This window comes from Sinocyclocheilus grahami, unplaced genomic scaffold, assembly GCF_001515645.1.
Source record: "Sinocyclocheilus grahami isolate Dianchi unplaced genomic scaffold, SAMN03320097.WGS_v1.1 scaffold250.1, whole genome shotgun sequence".
In the NCBI taxonomy this organism is placed as follows: domain Eukaryota; kingdom Metazoa; phylum Chordata; class Actinopteri; order Cypriniformes; family Cyprinidae; genus Sinocyclocheilus; species Sinocyclocheilus grahami.
In genome coordinates, this window is record NW_015505429.1 from 290,750 (window position 1) to 306,160 (window position 15,411).

General features: G+C 35.9%; 2 protein-coding genes across 4 annotated transcripts in view; both read left to right on the top strand.

Moving 5' to 3' along the window:
• pld7 (phospholipase D family, member 7) overlaps positions 1–6,651 on the top strand; it is an 8,144-nt gene extending 1,493 nt beyond the window's left edge. The window contains exons 2-11 of one of the 2 annotated variants that reach the window (XM_016289608.1): positions 141–1,037; positions 1,939–2,126; positions 2,212–2,395; positions 2,502–2,616; positions 2,742–2,869; positions 4,067–4,270; positions 4,647–4,786; positions 5,480–5,645; positions 5,740–5,839; positions 6,079–6,651. In XM_016289608.1, coding sequence (XP_016145094.1) covers positions 141–1,037; positions 1,939–2,126; positions 2,212–2,395; positions 2,502–2,616; positions 2,742–2,869; positions 4,067–4,270; positions 4,647–4,786; positions 5,480–5,645; positions 5,740–5,839; positions 6,079–6,284 — 2,328 coding nt within the window. In that variant the 3' untranslated portion in view covers positions 6,285–6,651. The remainder of the gene's footprint in view (positions 1–140; positions 1,038–1,938; positions 2,127–2,211; positions 2,396–2,501; positions 2,617–2,741; positions 2,870–4,066; positions 4,271–4,646; positions 4,787–5,479; positions 5,646–5,739; positions 5,840–6,078) is intronic. The other variant, XM_016289609.1, reaches the window with a different exon arrangement.
• A 956-nt stretch (positions 6,652–7,607) lies between these two features.
• On the top strand, positions 7,608–15,411 carry lman2 (lectin, mannose-binding 2). Of its 2 annotated transcripts, none has more exons than XM_016289610.1 (8): positions 7,608–7,845; positions 9,231–9,349; positions 9,519–9,636; positions 9,814–9,896; positions 10,715–10,876; positions 12,087–12,201; positions 14,302–14,421; positions 14,518–15,411. In XM_016289610.1, exons 1-8 carry the CDS (start codon positions 7,653–7,655, stop codon positions 14,676–14,678), a joined length of 1,071 nt encoding a protein of 356 aa, XP_016145096.1. In that variant the 5' UTR covers positions 7,608–7,652; the 3' UTR covers positions 14,679–15,411. The 2 variants fall into 2 exon arrangements, with proteins under 2 accessions (XP_016145096.1, XP_016145097.1); XM_016289611.1 differs by lacking the exon at positions 9,814–9,896 and adding an exon at positions 9,936–10,015.

Genomic DNA, 15,411 nt, shown 5'->3' on the forward strand with positions numbered 1-15,411 from the left:
TATATATACTATCTATCTACAGACGTTGCACCTTAAATACACTCTTTGTACCAAAGTGTAAAGATTATGCATAAATTACATATACATTACATGTGTATACACCCATTATATAATGTTTTTGCATTCAACTAATGCTATAGGAACCAGAGGATGTACATTTCAGATCAGCAGAACATTTGATAGGCGAGGAAGAGAATGAGAAAGCAGCATTCGAGAGGAAGGAGGATGGAGAGGAACACCGCAAAGCAGGGAGACCACCGTTGTCCCGCATCCCTACCTTTCAAAGCTCCCTGGGCCGCAAGCGAGTCACCGTCCAGAATGCAGAGTCATCACCGAAGACGGATGGATCTATCCAGCAGAGCCAAAAAGAGAGAGCTGGCTCTACAGAGGCTGGAAGAGTGAAAATGTCAGGATCACTGCCTGTCCCTTCGGCTCGTTTACACACAAGCCTTGCTGATGTTCTCTCTCAAGGGGATATCTCGGGTCACGCCTCCACTCTTTTGGCACCGAAAATAAATCAATCTCTTGATCAAACGCCTGAGATTACAAAAGACTCTGATCAGGTAGATATGTCACTAAAGCGACCCCCACTCAGGAATGCCTATGAGACCTCTGATCTTGTCGTAGAGCCCGTTTCTGAATTTGAAACCGCAAGCGGAGAGACCATCTCAGAAGATGAGCAGATGTCGGCGCAGGATGCCACCGTAGAGGATCTGAGCTCATGCTCCTCTGTTGATCAGCATGAGGCATCTGATCAAGCTTGTGAAGAAGATACTTTGAGAGATGATAATGATAATGGAAGTGTAGCCCAATCACATTGGACAGAAGAAAATAGCGTCACAGGGAATGATGTGAAATGTGTGGAATGTGTTCCTGATAAGGATGATGGATCCATACTTAGTGGTCAAGATGAAACTGCTAAGATCCAGAAACCTTCAGATAGTAAAAAATGCTTTAAAGAAACACAACAGGGAAGCCAAACTGCCAGTACTACTCAGACAAAACATGCCGAGACCAAAACGTGTACACCCTCCAAGGTGAGGTGAACCATATTTCGTAACATGCAATGTACAAAATGAATGGTGTTTGCTAAAGCAAGAGTACTATTATTGTCCGTACTAAGGGTTAGGGATTTTAGCACACCTCTAATCCTAAATAGTAAACTTCATCAAGCACTGGTTTGTCGAGGAGAGACGTGTTATTACTGTTTTAAGTGAACAGACATACAATTTTTTCCTGGTGGACAATAAAATGGATTTTAAAAAATCCCTTGCGTTTACCTTAAAAAAAGGAATCGCACTGCAAAAAATTATTTTCTTACTGATTATTTATCTTGATTTCCAGTACAAATATCTAAAAGATACATTTACTTGAGAAACAAAATTGCATGACATAATACGTCTTGTTTTCTGACTAAATTTGATCAAAATAAAATGTTAATTTATCTTTATTTATTTATTTTTGCTTGAAACAAGCGATAATCTTGTTTTCCCTTTGAATAAAGTAATTTTTTACCCCATCATACCCAAGGTATTTTTCTTGATTTAGGCATAAACTTTCATAATTTTAATACATTTTTCAGAAGAAAAATATTTTGAGTCATTTTGCTTGCTTTGATATTTTTATTGGACAAAACTAATAAGTAAGAAAGAAAAATACTGCAGTACAAGCCATATATACAGACCAGAATGTTTTTCTCTGAACTGATTTGTCTTCTTTGATTTGCATACGTATACAAATTTTTGAGACTAGTTGCCTTGACAAGTATTTGTTTCGCCATCAAATCACAACAGAATTTCAACAGAAGAGGATATGTGAAATTAAACAGTCATTTCATCACTAACAGACATATACATACAGTATATGTTGTTGGAAAGATGTTTGCATGAGTAAAAAGAAAGTCTTTAATTTATTATCACTGATTTTCTATTGTTTTAGCAGACAAAAGGAAGGAGCTTTTCCCTTTACTGTCTCCTGCCCACCATTCTCCTCCTTTTGGGTGGACTTGCATCGCACGTCTGGCAGTATGGAGTCCCTAAATCTGTGTCACACCTGATGTCACAACTGGAGCTGCACTGGTTGGAAAGTTTCTGGATGCCTCAAGAGACATGCACTTCTGACTGTAGGTGAGGAAACGGGTCCTTTTCATATTTTGAAGTATTTAAATGGCGAGTTTGAGATGTTAATGTGTTTCTAAACGCTCCTTATCAGGCTTACTATTGTTGAGAGTGTCCCTGAGGGCCTCAGCTTCCCTTCCGGCTCGCCACACCTGCAGAGCCTTTCAGACACTTGGACTAATCTACTAAACAAAGCAAACCGCTCTGTCCACATTGGTGCTTTCTATTTCACACTCCGAGATTCAGATTTAGGCCTTACGGAGCCCTCGTCTGTGCTGGTACGTTGTATTGTGGACGCACTCTGAAGGCTCTAGAACATTTGTTACCTGCAGGATAATATACATTTGCATTATATAAGGCGTTTCATTAAAATTTTTTCTATAGGGCAAAAAAGTGTTCAACCAGCTGAAGCAGCTTGAACCAAAAGGAGTGAGGTTGAAGATCGCTGTAAACGCCCCTCAGCCGTACATCGCAGACACAGACGAACTGGTTGCAACAGGTACAACAGCGTGCCTATTGCACATGCAGCACGTGAAAATGTATGCATTGAGAATGGTGAATGGTTTGGATTGGATGTTATGCAGCTTTTTTCCTTTAGCTTTCTTGCTTTGTGCTTTCTCTCAGGGGCTAAGGTCAGGGGAGTTGACCTGCAGAGCATCACTGGAGGCATTTTGCACACCAAACTATGGGTTGTGGATAAGAAACACATGTATTTAGGGAGCGCAAACATGGATTGGCGTTCCCTTACCCAGGTACGTCTAAATCAAGAGACATTGTGTGTCATTATCTGACTGGACAAAAGTTGTCTGTTGACATGCAAATATGCAAGTGTGCATGCAGGTCTTTGACATGTAAATGTGTTTGTGATTTTATTTTATTTGTTATTAATTATATTATTTTATTTTTATTTAATTTGAATTATTTATTTTATTTATTTTTTATTCATTATCCAGTGCAATTTATTAGACTGTAATGTCAAAATGGCTATTAACCCAAATGCATAGGCGGAGTTTCACTTTTATGCTTGGGGGGGCACCCACTGGCAGATGAGCCACGAACACTTTTTTATATGTTCTACATTTCATATATTTATATGACATATATTCGACATTAAAAATACATTAAAAAAAACCAGAAAAACATACCTAATGCAGAAAAGCCGCCTCTTTTTCCGAATTCCGTAGATGACCACTGTCTTTCTTTCACTATCTCTTCTCTTCTGATCGTTTTTCAGTCAAATCGTTCTCTATGTGCAGTAAAGAAAGATCTGAGAATCTGTCCTGTGCCACTGAAGATCGGAGCCAGATTCTCCTCATAACTGAGAAACTTTCTGATGTAGCCGAACCAACGGGCAGCGAGAGTGCAAACTGCAGTAGTCTGAAAAAGTTTGGATATCTGTCCTTCCGTAGCCTACTTCATCTTTAAGTTTCTCAAGAGTAATCGCGATGCGATCGCACATTTCACAAGCTCCACTTCAGCTGTCACAAGCCGAGGGTGAATCTTAAGGCTTGCGTACATGCTGAAACTGAATACTGCATCACACGCCACACTCAAGGCCATCGCTTCAAATCACCTGTCCAATTCAGCCAGAAATGACTCAGTCCACCACATTTTTATTAGCAGGTTTATAAAAACAACAACGAATATTTGTTAACTTGCTTAAGTGGGAAAATAGTGAAAAGAGAGTCCTCTCATGTCCTCTCAAGTTGAGGATATGGGGCTTAAATAATTAATTTAGCCCAAAACATACTTATTCTAACCATTAAAATAATAAGATAACACAAATAAAATGAGAAAATGTGAATTCTTTCATTTTTATATTTTATTCATAGCCCAGACAAAATCATTATTGGCACTCGTCTGGCCCCCCCTAAACTCCACCTATGCCCAAATAATCTTTTTTTTTTTAAATATGCATGCATATGCAATAATATAAATTGTTCTAATAGGTGAAAGAAGTTGGAGTGTCTGTGGAAGACTGCAGCTGTCTAGCACAGGACGCCTCACGGATATTTGACGTGTACTGGGACGTTGGAGCTCAGAAGAATGGATCTCTACCTCCTTTCTGGCCGGGCCGTTTCTCCGCCCTCTCCAGTTCTAAGTACCCATTAGCTGTTAAATTCAACGGTGTCCCTGCACGTGTCTATTTGTCTGTGAGTTGTGATTCTCTCACAAGTTGACTTCATTAGTTTGGTCTGGTTTTTGTTTACCACATTCATAATATGTTTTCACTGCATGTTTTGTAATAATTTTATTCAACCTGTTCACATTTCCACTTGTTCTCTGGCTTTTGTCCTGGCTTATTTTCATGTATTCCATGTGTCTATTTTTCATTTAATGTATTGTGTAGAAATGTTGTCTTTTTGTCATATTACCACCTTTTTCACTGCAGAAAAACATTGCATGGACAATATATATGGCCTATACCATCTTCATTTTCATTCATTTCTAAATGTGACACATGCGTTTTTAGTGTGTGCAGAAATGTGTTTTAAATATTACATGACAGTGTTTGACTTGTTCTTGTAGAGTTCTCCTCCTCCTTTATCATCACATGGCCGTTCTGACGATCTCTCAAGCATCCTGTCAGTAATTGCTGATGCTGAGCGGTTCATATATGTGTCTGTGATGGACTACCTTCCCATGTCCCAGTTCACGGAGCCCATTCGGTAATCTTTACCATTTGATATTGAGTCAGGGTTATTATAGTTAACTAAAACGAAAAGCATTAAAAAAACTTTTACTTTTGTACTTTATTTTAGTTACTAAAATAAAATAAAAAATTAAATGTTGAATTTATTTTATTTCAACTAGTTGCCAAAGAAGCTTTTTTTTTTTTGATGTACTAAAATAACTAAAACTTAATCAAAAATGAATTAAATTATATAGACATTTAAAAAATAGACAAAACACACAAGAGTGTGTTGTCACAAAGTGACAAAAAAAATTCACTGAAATTAAACTAAAAATAGAAAATACAAAAATAAAGCCTTATTTTATTTGACTAGTTTAAACAGCATGTGAAATATTATTGTGCACGTGTATATGTTTTCAATGATTTACTATGCTTTCATGTACTAAGATAAATAAAATGGAAATAAAAAAGAATAAAAACTACAGTATATAGACATTTTCAAAAATTAACAAAAAAAATTTAAATGACTAAAACGATTCACTAAATGTAAAAAATAAAAAAGCAAAAACAAAAATATGAAAAATTATTTAAAAAAAATATATAGAAGTATTTCAGTGATACTAAATAACCACTGGGGGTCATTTTAAAAATTCAGTACATTTGCATGTAGTTCGTTTATAAGGCATGTGGAAGATTATTGTGATGTTTTATTGACTGATGTCTTTAGGTTTTGGCCTGTCATCGACTCGGCCCTCCGTGAGGCAGCTTGCACGAGAGGTGTTGAGGTGAAGCTGTTGGTCAGTTGTTGGAGTCATTCTCCTGGTGCCATGTTTGTTTTCCTCCAGTCTTTATCGGTCCTCAACAAGCCCCCTCTGAGCTGCAGCATTCATGCTGTATGTTTTTGTGTGCTCTTTACATCTTCTACGTGTATTGTTTTTCATCCAGCCATCACTGGTGATTTAATGTTTAAAACGTTTCATTTCACAGAAAGTTTTTGAGGTGCCTTCAACACGAGAGCAGCAGAGGATCCCGTTTGCACGTGTTAACCATGCCAAGTACATGGTGACTGATCGAGTTGTTTACATCGGTATGTTCACTGTTTCCTCTCGACATGTACAAATTTCACAGCATGATCTCACTTGCATGCTTTTCCATATTCCAGCAACCTGACGGCAGGTTTGGCGCTGCATCGTAAAAAACCTGCCAACAGAAACAGTCAATGTTTACATTTACAATTGAATTGCTGTGAATATGAGTTTTGGAATAAATCGAATCTCAGTTTCGTAATCCTACTATGATGACTGATTGTTATATTGTGTTTTACAGGAACTTCCAACTGGTCTGAGAATTACTTCACCCAGACGGCAGGGGTTGGGCTTGTGGTGAATCAGACGGGTTCTGCAGTAGGGCAGGGCCAGAAAACCATTCAGAGCCAGATGCAGGAGATTTTCCAGAGGGACTGGCATTCAGAATACGCTCAAACCCTCACTGATGTTCACGCGGAGCACTGCAGCGGAAAAAAGCTTACATAATATACCACGCTCTTTATTTGTTATGTTGCTATGCACTATGATTCAAAAAATAAAAACATCAGACACCAAAAACTCAAAACCCTGCAGCATTCCTGCCTACTGATAACTTATTTATGATGGATGTATTTGCCAAAAGGATGCTGTGCATTTTTAATGTTTGTTATAAATATGGCATATATTCTTTTTTTTTCAAGTGCATTTATTGTATATTTGCATTATGTGACATTTGCCAGAATAAGGACAAGGTTCTTGAGCAAGCCCTGATCGCTGATGTTGAACTGGTTAAACATGCATGTAAGTGAAGTAATAGGTGCCTTGGCTTTAATGACTGTAAAGTTTGTTTTCAAATTAAACTGCCAAGAAAATGCTTGTGCTCTGATGTTTTTCATATTAATTTAGTTTTTTTTTTTTGTTGTAATTTTTTAAAAATCTTTTTTTAGTTTCAACTTTTAAAAAAATGCTTTGCATGGATTAAACGGTTTACTGCATCTGCATTTTACCTTTTTGTGAAAACAAATAAAGGTACTTTTACCATATATATATATATATACATAGTCAGATATTTATATAGATATTTTCACAGGTACTTATTCAGTTCAACTGATAATTTGTGACATTTTCAACAAAAATAAGTTACAAAATCATTTAAAATGTCTCCCATGAATGTGTATATGTGACATTTTAGTATTCAACATATAAATTAACCAAAAAAAACGGTCTCAAAACCAATTGAGCTCCTGCCTCATGAAAACGAAGTGGTTTTATTATAATAAAAGTGTAGTAAACATGGGTTTCGGCGGATTGTTTACCACTTGTATAACCACAGTTTTACTACAAATACCATGGTTAAACTATGGTTAGTGTAGCAAAACCAGGGTTAATTTGTGCTGGCCATGGTTTAACTACAATAACCATGATTTGTTGTGTTTTATTTGTAGCAAAACCATGGTTAATTTGTGCTTGCCATGGTTTAACTACAATAACCATGCTTTGTTGTGTTTTATTTGTAGCAAAACCAGGGTTAATCTGTGCTTGCCATGGTTTAACTACAATAACCATGCTTTGTTGTGTTTTATTTGTAGCAAAACCAGGGTTAATTTGTGCTTGCCATGGTTTAACTACAATAACCATGCTTTGTTGTGTTTTATTTGTAGCAAAACCATGGTTAATTTGTGCTTGCCATGGTTTAACTACAATAACCATGCTTTGTTGTGTTTTATTTGTAGCAAAACCATGGTTAATTTTCGTAAGGGCTATAATGCACACATATGCTGCTGATAAAGCCCAATAATGCTGTCTAGGCAGGCAGCTCGCCAGGTTTTGAAACGCAGCCGGAAGTGAAGGCGCGGAGGCAGGAAGACGATAAACATGGCACGAGAAAGAAGCCCAGCTTCATGGCTTCACTCTCAGACAAGTGTAACTCGCAGAATGCCGGCGTGTCGCAGAATAACGTTACTCTTACCTTTATGGCTACTCCACTTTTCTTCTGTATATTCCGATATAACGGACGGGAATGCGGAGCACTTAAAGCGGGAGCACTCGCTCATTAAGCCTTATCAGGGTGAGTACGTTAGCTGCTGTAGCCGCCTGCTAGTGTTTGTTGACGTCCTGCAGCCGCACGGTCACTAAAGCGACTTAGGTTTCTGTTCACTACGTAAATTAGGATGCCACCCAAGTTATATTGTAATGTCATGGGTCATGTATTTCATTAGGAACATGTAACCGGGGATATAAGTAGGCTACTGTAGAGTCTTAACAGTGACAACTCGATGTAAACAAAACTAGTCAGCCATTGTGCATTTAAAGTGCAGGTTATAAAGGAGTCCACCTTCACGGGGAGAGCATGCAACTTGTCAGTTTACTATTTAATTGAAAAGATATTACATAGATAAGACTTTGATGACTGTTGTGTAATGTGTATTGTCATATAATATCTGTCCGAATATCTGAAAAGCAGCGAAAAATGACATTATCATGGACACGTTTACTCCACAGGTTTGTGCTAAACCTGATGATCTTGTTCTCCAGCATTATGTGAGGAAGACCTAAAGAGTATCTTATGACAAAAAGTCACACAGCAGTGTCCCAGATACAAAATATTTTGTATTCGTTTTATATTATAAAATTTTTTTTTTAATCCTAATACTCTCAGTTTATATACAGGTGCACTGTAAAAAATATCTAATTTACTTTAAAAACTGAGTTTACTGTAATAATGCTTCCAGTATTGCAGGCAGCTTGTATATTTTACAACCTATAATAAGTATATATTTTATTTGCAACTCAGTTTTTGCATTGAAGATAGCTGTAGATGCTGACATGGCAGTACAAATAAATTACTACTACTATACTACTGCTACTGTTTAATATTTTATTAAGTGATGTTCATTATAAGTGTCCTGTAAATACAAAATGGCCAATTCTTTCAGGAGTATTGGTCATACACACAAAACACCATCAGAGTAGCACATGACACTAAAATAATGCAATAAATATTAATTAAATAACATATGTAAAGCAAAACCCCTAATGTACATTGCTGATAACAAAAAATAAACTATTTAAATAATAATAAAAAAGAAAATCATATGTGATGTGTCACACAGGAGCTTTTTTCATTGTAAATGATATGGTAAGTCATAGTTTTTGCTTACAAAAACAAACAGAAAATCACTGTGGATGGTAAGATAATTTACAATGAACTAATTCACTTTTATTTTGCTGTAGCAAGTTAATTTTATTATTCTTTTTTACAGTGTATTCATTTTTGAATCCTAAATTTTCACTGTGGTCTCAAGACTTTTGAACCCCAGTGTATGTGATGAGACTCATTTTGATCTACGTATGTTCTCATGGCTTATAGCGTGTATATAGGCTTCACTCCAAATTACCAATACACTGTAAATGTAGCAAAAGTGATATGATCCTTTATGTATCATATGTCAGGTGTTGGAACAAGTCCGTCAAGTCAGTGGGACTTTTCGGGAAGTACTTTAATAACCAGCCAGTATGTGCGTCTGACTCCGGATGAGAGGAGCAAACAGGGGTCCGTCTGGAATACAGTGGTGAGTAAAACTGAACTGAAGCCTACCAAACCAAGTAGTTGAATTCATGTGAGCAACTTGAACCCGATGCAAAATCTGCATTTTTGAAAATTCTCAGAAAAATGGTTAATGTGATGCACTTTATTAATGCAAAATGAAGTTGAGTAATGTTAATTTTCCCTCTCTGCAGCCCTGCTATTTGAAGGATTGGGAGATGCATGTGCAGTTTAAAATTCATGGATCAGGAAAGAAGAATCTCCATGGAGATGGTTTTGCCATTTGGTACACGAAAGAGAGGCTACATCATGGTAAGTCTGTGAGGGAAAACTGAGGGTTTAGATCTCGTCGAACTCTTTCTCGTTCATTTCATGAATTGATATGTAATGAGTTATAATGCTGTCTATATATGTGTGTGTAGTCCACGCGATCCACCGGCAAGTCTGCTCTTTCTTCCCTGCAGTTGATTGTGTCATACTTTTATTTAGGCCCAGTCTTTGGAAACCAAGACCATTTTGTAGGCCTGGCTATTTTTGTGGATACCTTCCATAATGATCTACAAGGAACGGATGTAAGTGTGCCATACTCACGGGTCCTTCTTTCTCTGCAGGCACCGTGTTTGGCAGTAGTGCCAGTTTCCTTGGGTTGGCCATTTTTATAGACACATACCCTAACGATGAGGCTCCGGATGTGAGTTGAGAGATGTAAAATATTTGTGTCTTTGTACCTTCATTTGAACGAAAGCTTTGCTTTATCATTATGGGATGAACTTGAGATTAGATACAAAGATATCTATTTCCAAAAATGCTAGTATTTATGGGAATACTGGATTTTTGGCATGTTTGTTCTGCTTCTGGTCATCGGCTTGATCCCCAAATGATGTAAAAGGGATAGTTTGGATATGATTATTTGCCAGGTGTTTGCATTCAGATGTCAAACTGAAAAACAATCCTTTGACTAGAGAAGAATGTCTTTTATTCAAACTATCCCTTCATTTTTTTTATTTGCTATATGTTCTGAATTATCAGCATATAGCAACTATTTTTTTTTCTTTCAACAATTTTGCCAAGCACTACAAATAATCAATGCTTTCTTTGTTTTGCCTACATCATGTGGTCCATGTTTTGTTTTGTTTGTTACCCTCTCATCATTCATTACTTGTTGATGAAGCATTTCATAAAAAATATTTACAGTGCTTATTGTTTTGATTTTAGTAGAATGCAGTGACCTTTTATGAATTTAGATCATTCTGTTTTACACAAGCTGGTTCATGAACCGCTGTATAAGGGTGGAATGTGCCATCTTTTAGTAATTTACATTGCTTTTTTGTGTCAGCAATTAGGCAAAAATCAATGTAATAAATGTAATTCATAATCTTTGGTCCTCCAGCGCTCATTTCCCTATATTTCTGCGATGGTGAATAACGGCTCCCTGCCGTACGACCACGGGAAAGACGGCCGGTCTACTGAATTGGGAGGCTGCTCTGTGGAAGTCAGAAACCAAGATCATGACACATACCTGGCCATTAGATACTCCAAAGGCAGACTCACGGTAAGATACTGTAAATACAGTGATAAAGAGTCAGTAAGATCTTTTTTTAAATGTTTTTAAAGTCTCACAAATACAGTAAAAATAATAATTTAGTGAAATATTTTTACCATTTAAAGTAAATGTTTTCTATTTTAATATATTTTTAAAAGCACTTTTTTTTATGATGGAAAAGTTGAATTTTTTAGCAACCATTACTCTAGTCTTCAGTGTCACATGATTATTCTAATATTATTTGGTGATCAAAAAACATTTCGGTAACAATTTACATTTGGACTGTATGGTTTTTAACGTAAGTAGACAGCGATTTTATTCAGAAATGTGTTTAACTAACTTTTTTTTTTAAAAGTATCACCTGAATGTATTTTAGATTTGTTGTCTAGTATTAGACACCTTGAACATCTTAGTTTTTTTTATTTTTTATTATTGTATGACTGTTGTTATTTATTCTGTTTTCCATGAAGATAGTCTTGCTAGTGACATTGTGTTAAAAAATAAGTGAATTAATTAATAAAAGCTTTACAATTAGGATCCGCTTAACTTAAAATAGTTCACACGACCTAACAAAAATATTTTTAAAAGCACTTATTAATTCTAGTTAATGTTAAGTTTAACATTTACTAATAAATTATTAAAAAAGTTGTATTGTTAACATTATTTAATGGACTTGAGCTAACACAAACTACATTAGTATTTTTATTAAATGGCATTAACAAAGATTAATAAATACTGTGACAAAAGTATTGCTCATTGTTAGTCAATGCATTAACTAATGTTTTCTTATTGTAAAGTGTTACCAATATTTCTTATTCATTCATCTTATTATTATCAGTGCTAAAAACAGTTGAGCTGCTTAATATTTTTGTGGAAACCGTAATACAGTTTTATCAGGCTTCTTTCTTTGATGAATAGAAATTCAAAAGAACAGCACTTTTGTACCATTCTAAATGTCTTTACTGTCATTTTTTGATCAATTTAATGCATCCTTACTGAATAAAAGTATTAATTCCTTTTAAAAAAAATCTTACAACAAACGTAAACTGTATTGTAAATAGTTTTATACCAGTGACTGCCGGCAGTTTAATTTTGGCACTGACACAGTCACGATCATTTTTGTAGATGTTTTGAGTTCCTCATGATAAGAGCCATTTAATACATGGAGTTAAATATATATAAACGTATATCACATCTACAGTATGTTCTGTTTCCACAGATTATGGTAGATGTGGATGACAGGAACGATTGGAAAGAATGCATTGATTTCGGAGGTGTCCGCCTCCCTACAGGATACTATTTTGGGGCTTCTGCGGCCACAGGAGATCTTTCTGGTAAGTGTTGCTTCTAAATCTCCCCTAGATGTCCACAGTGATCCTGATTAGGGTTGGGTACCGAACTCAGTACTTTTAAGGATACCGACCGAATTGCGTCGGTACTACCGAGTACCGATTCACGTTAAATGAATCGGTGCCAAATTTCGGTACCTGAGAACGCATCTGGGCGCATATGCTACAGAGAGACCCTGTGACGTGAGGTCACCCCTGCAACTCGTTCAAACAACACACAGGGCAAGCCGAAATGTTCTGAAGTAGGGATGTAACGATTACCGGTTTGACGATAAATCATGATAAAATTCCCCACGCTTAGTATTACCGTTTCATCTTTTAATTATCATTAAAACCGTATTAGATTACCACGATTTGAACAACTCGCGATAAATAAATACTGTCCAGCATAAAGCACAGTTTTAAGTAACAGTCTCATGTGCGCACAGGAGCCGAGTAGTTTCGTTTTGAGTGAAAACAGGGCGGAAAAGCTGGGAGGTTTTAAAAGAGTGCTAAGGGAATTATACAAATGAATGTATGAATGAATTAATTATATGAATGTACCTCTGAAGGTTCTGACTGTCTTCAGAAACGATTCCATGGCATTTGTTTTCATCTTCGCTCTAATACCTAAAGGAAGTGTTCTTAATCGCAATACTACTTTGTCCACGGAGTTTACGGAAACTGCTTTTCTGTAAGCGCCACCTGCTGTCAGCCAGTGGATTTACAAAGACTTATATTTACATTCAGCCTGTGTGCAGTTTCTGTCTGGCCAAAAACGGACCGAATTAGCATGCACTGCTGTAAATTTTGACCGGTTGATGAAAAACAAGCTTATGTGGATTCTACACATTTAAACAATTCAGATAAGTTATCTAGAAATATTTATGGCGCAGATAAAATACATATAATCATTTATTAATCAATTATCATTTTGACTTATATCTTTTCTTTATTTAAAGGCTGAAATGTGAGGTTTACCTTTTTATTAAACTTTTTCAAAGCTTTATTTGAACATTTTCTTTAGATATTTCAACATGCTATTAAACTGTTGTCATTTAAAATCCGAACATCATTGGTAATGTTATTGTTTTAGTGATTATGCAAACAAAAAGTCATTTTATTTGTTGTTTGTTGATTTTTAAATATAAAACTTGAAGTGATTTATGTGTCGGTACTTTTTGAACATCTCCAGCACATTTTAACAATACCGTGATAATACTGATAACCGTGATAATTTTGGTCACTATAATCGTGATAAGAAATTTTCATACCGTTACATCCCTATTCTGAAGTGTGGTTACATTTCTAGGGCCATATGGTTTCTGCGAAAACGCGGATGGGATCTCGGAGTCCATTCATAAAAATGTAATTTACTCTATAGCGCGGAATGCCACAGATTTCATCAATTTTGGACGAATAAATCAAAAGTAGCCACTGCCATTTAATTCGACTCGCGATATGAACTAGTGTCTGTGAATATTAAAATGCAAAAAGACGGTTTAAATATGAATCCTGCATGTTCCGCTTGCCTCTATGTATGAATGGTGGGTTTTGTTTACTATGTAAACATGTAAATGAAATGTATTACTATTGTATTACTTTTGTAAAGTATAATGTACATCTTTAAATATTCCATTTTCTATCAAATTTGAATAAAACAATTAAATGCTAAAAATAATATTACAACTAGATTAATCACTTAATTGTAGAAAAAAAATAATACAATTATTAGCCTATTAAAAAATGTTTTAAAGGAATATTCACACAATTTTTCTTCCATGTATTAATTTCATTAAGTTTGTTTGCCACAAAATAAAAGGATTTCATTTTCATTTGATTTAAAATAAATGTTTTATGCCTTCATTTCATTTTCAGAAAAAATAAAACAAGAATTTCTGGAAAAAAAGAAAGAAAGAAAAAGTTTGTAGGGCCCTATTGTTCAAAATGTTGAAATTTAGACTTTTGGACTTATTTTTTCACTGAAATAAATGTTTTTGTAATTACACAGAGAGTAAAGTACCGAAAAAAGGTACCGATACCGGTACCCAACCCTAATCCTGATGCCTTTTACCAGACCTCACTGATACTGTTTGCTCTGTGCAGATAATCACGACATCATCTCTATGAAGATGTACCAGCTGATGGTGGAACACACTCCTGAGGAGGACAACCAGGACTGGACGAAGATCGAGCCTAGTGTCAGTCTCCTCAAGTCACCGAAAGGTAACACAGCTGATATGTAATTATAGACATTGTTGGCAGACAGAAAGATTTTTCATTCAATCGCTTGTCATGTTCACATGTTCTCCCCCAAAACAGACAATATTGATGATCCGACGGGAAATTTCCGAAGCACGCCCCTCACTGGCTGGAAGGTATTCCTGCTTCTGCTGTGCGCTCTGCTGGGAATCGTGGTTTGCGCCGTTGTTGGTGCCGTAGTCTTTCAGAAGCGTCAAGAGAGGAACAAGAGGTTCTACTAAACAACAGGATTTCAAAGAACTCTGGAGATTGTAGGTGAAAAAAAAAAACATTAATGTGAATTTTGAACAGCTGTATACATGTGGATATTATTGAACTGCTCGACTGGAAGGAAAAATGGTTTGAGTCTAAAGAGTGGGATTTGTGGCTTCAAAGAAACGTTTCTTCATGTTGGTCTTGATTTGGGTCTAGCCGAGGTAAATTACACATTTTCAATGCGTTCTACAGTAGTACATCTTCATTTTTGTGTGTACGCTTTATATACTTGATTTAGCTTAATTCTCTAAATCCTTGGTGGTTTATTTTCTTCTTGTTTCAACCCTTTATCTGTGTTTCTTTTCCATCTACACATTGCTTCGTTCTGCTCTGGAGTGCTGATTTATTTTTTTATAACCTGTGTGATTTACTTAAGAGGATTTTAATGGACTGCACAAGAAATCAGACTGATGAAAAGTGTCCTCTTAAATCGGTCAAATCAATGTAAATATTTTAAGTTGCTGCCGTAGTCCCTTTGCTCTATGGCGTAATGATTGAGCCTTGTTTTTTTTAACCATAGGAGTTGAAAATATTGAACCAAAAATACCTTTTCGTTTGTTTTATTACTGCAGGGTAACGAGTTCAGCCTTGTGTGAGTTGAGTTGTTTTTCTTACATCTTTCTGTTAAGTTTGCTATTTTTTGCGCCTCTGTAAGAAGTTATTGCAATGCACTAATTTACAGTTGTTTCTGAAAGAAGT

Bases quoted from the DNA above. Each gene is read 5' to 3' on its own strand.
- lman2 (XM_016289610.1), top strand. From the start codon at position 7,653: ATGGCACGAGAAAGAAGCCCAGCTTCATGGCTTCACTCTCAGACAAGT. The intron at 9,897-10,714 runs GTAAGTGTGCCA...TTGGTCCTCCAG, and splicing joins ATGATCTACAAGGAACGGAT to CGCTCATTTCCCTATATTTC. The intron at 12,202-14,301 runs GTAAGTGTTGCT...TGCTCTGTGCAG, and splicing joins GGCCACAGGAGATCTTTCTG to ATAATCACGACATCATCTCT.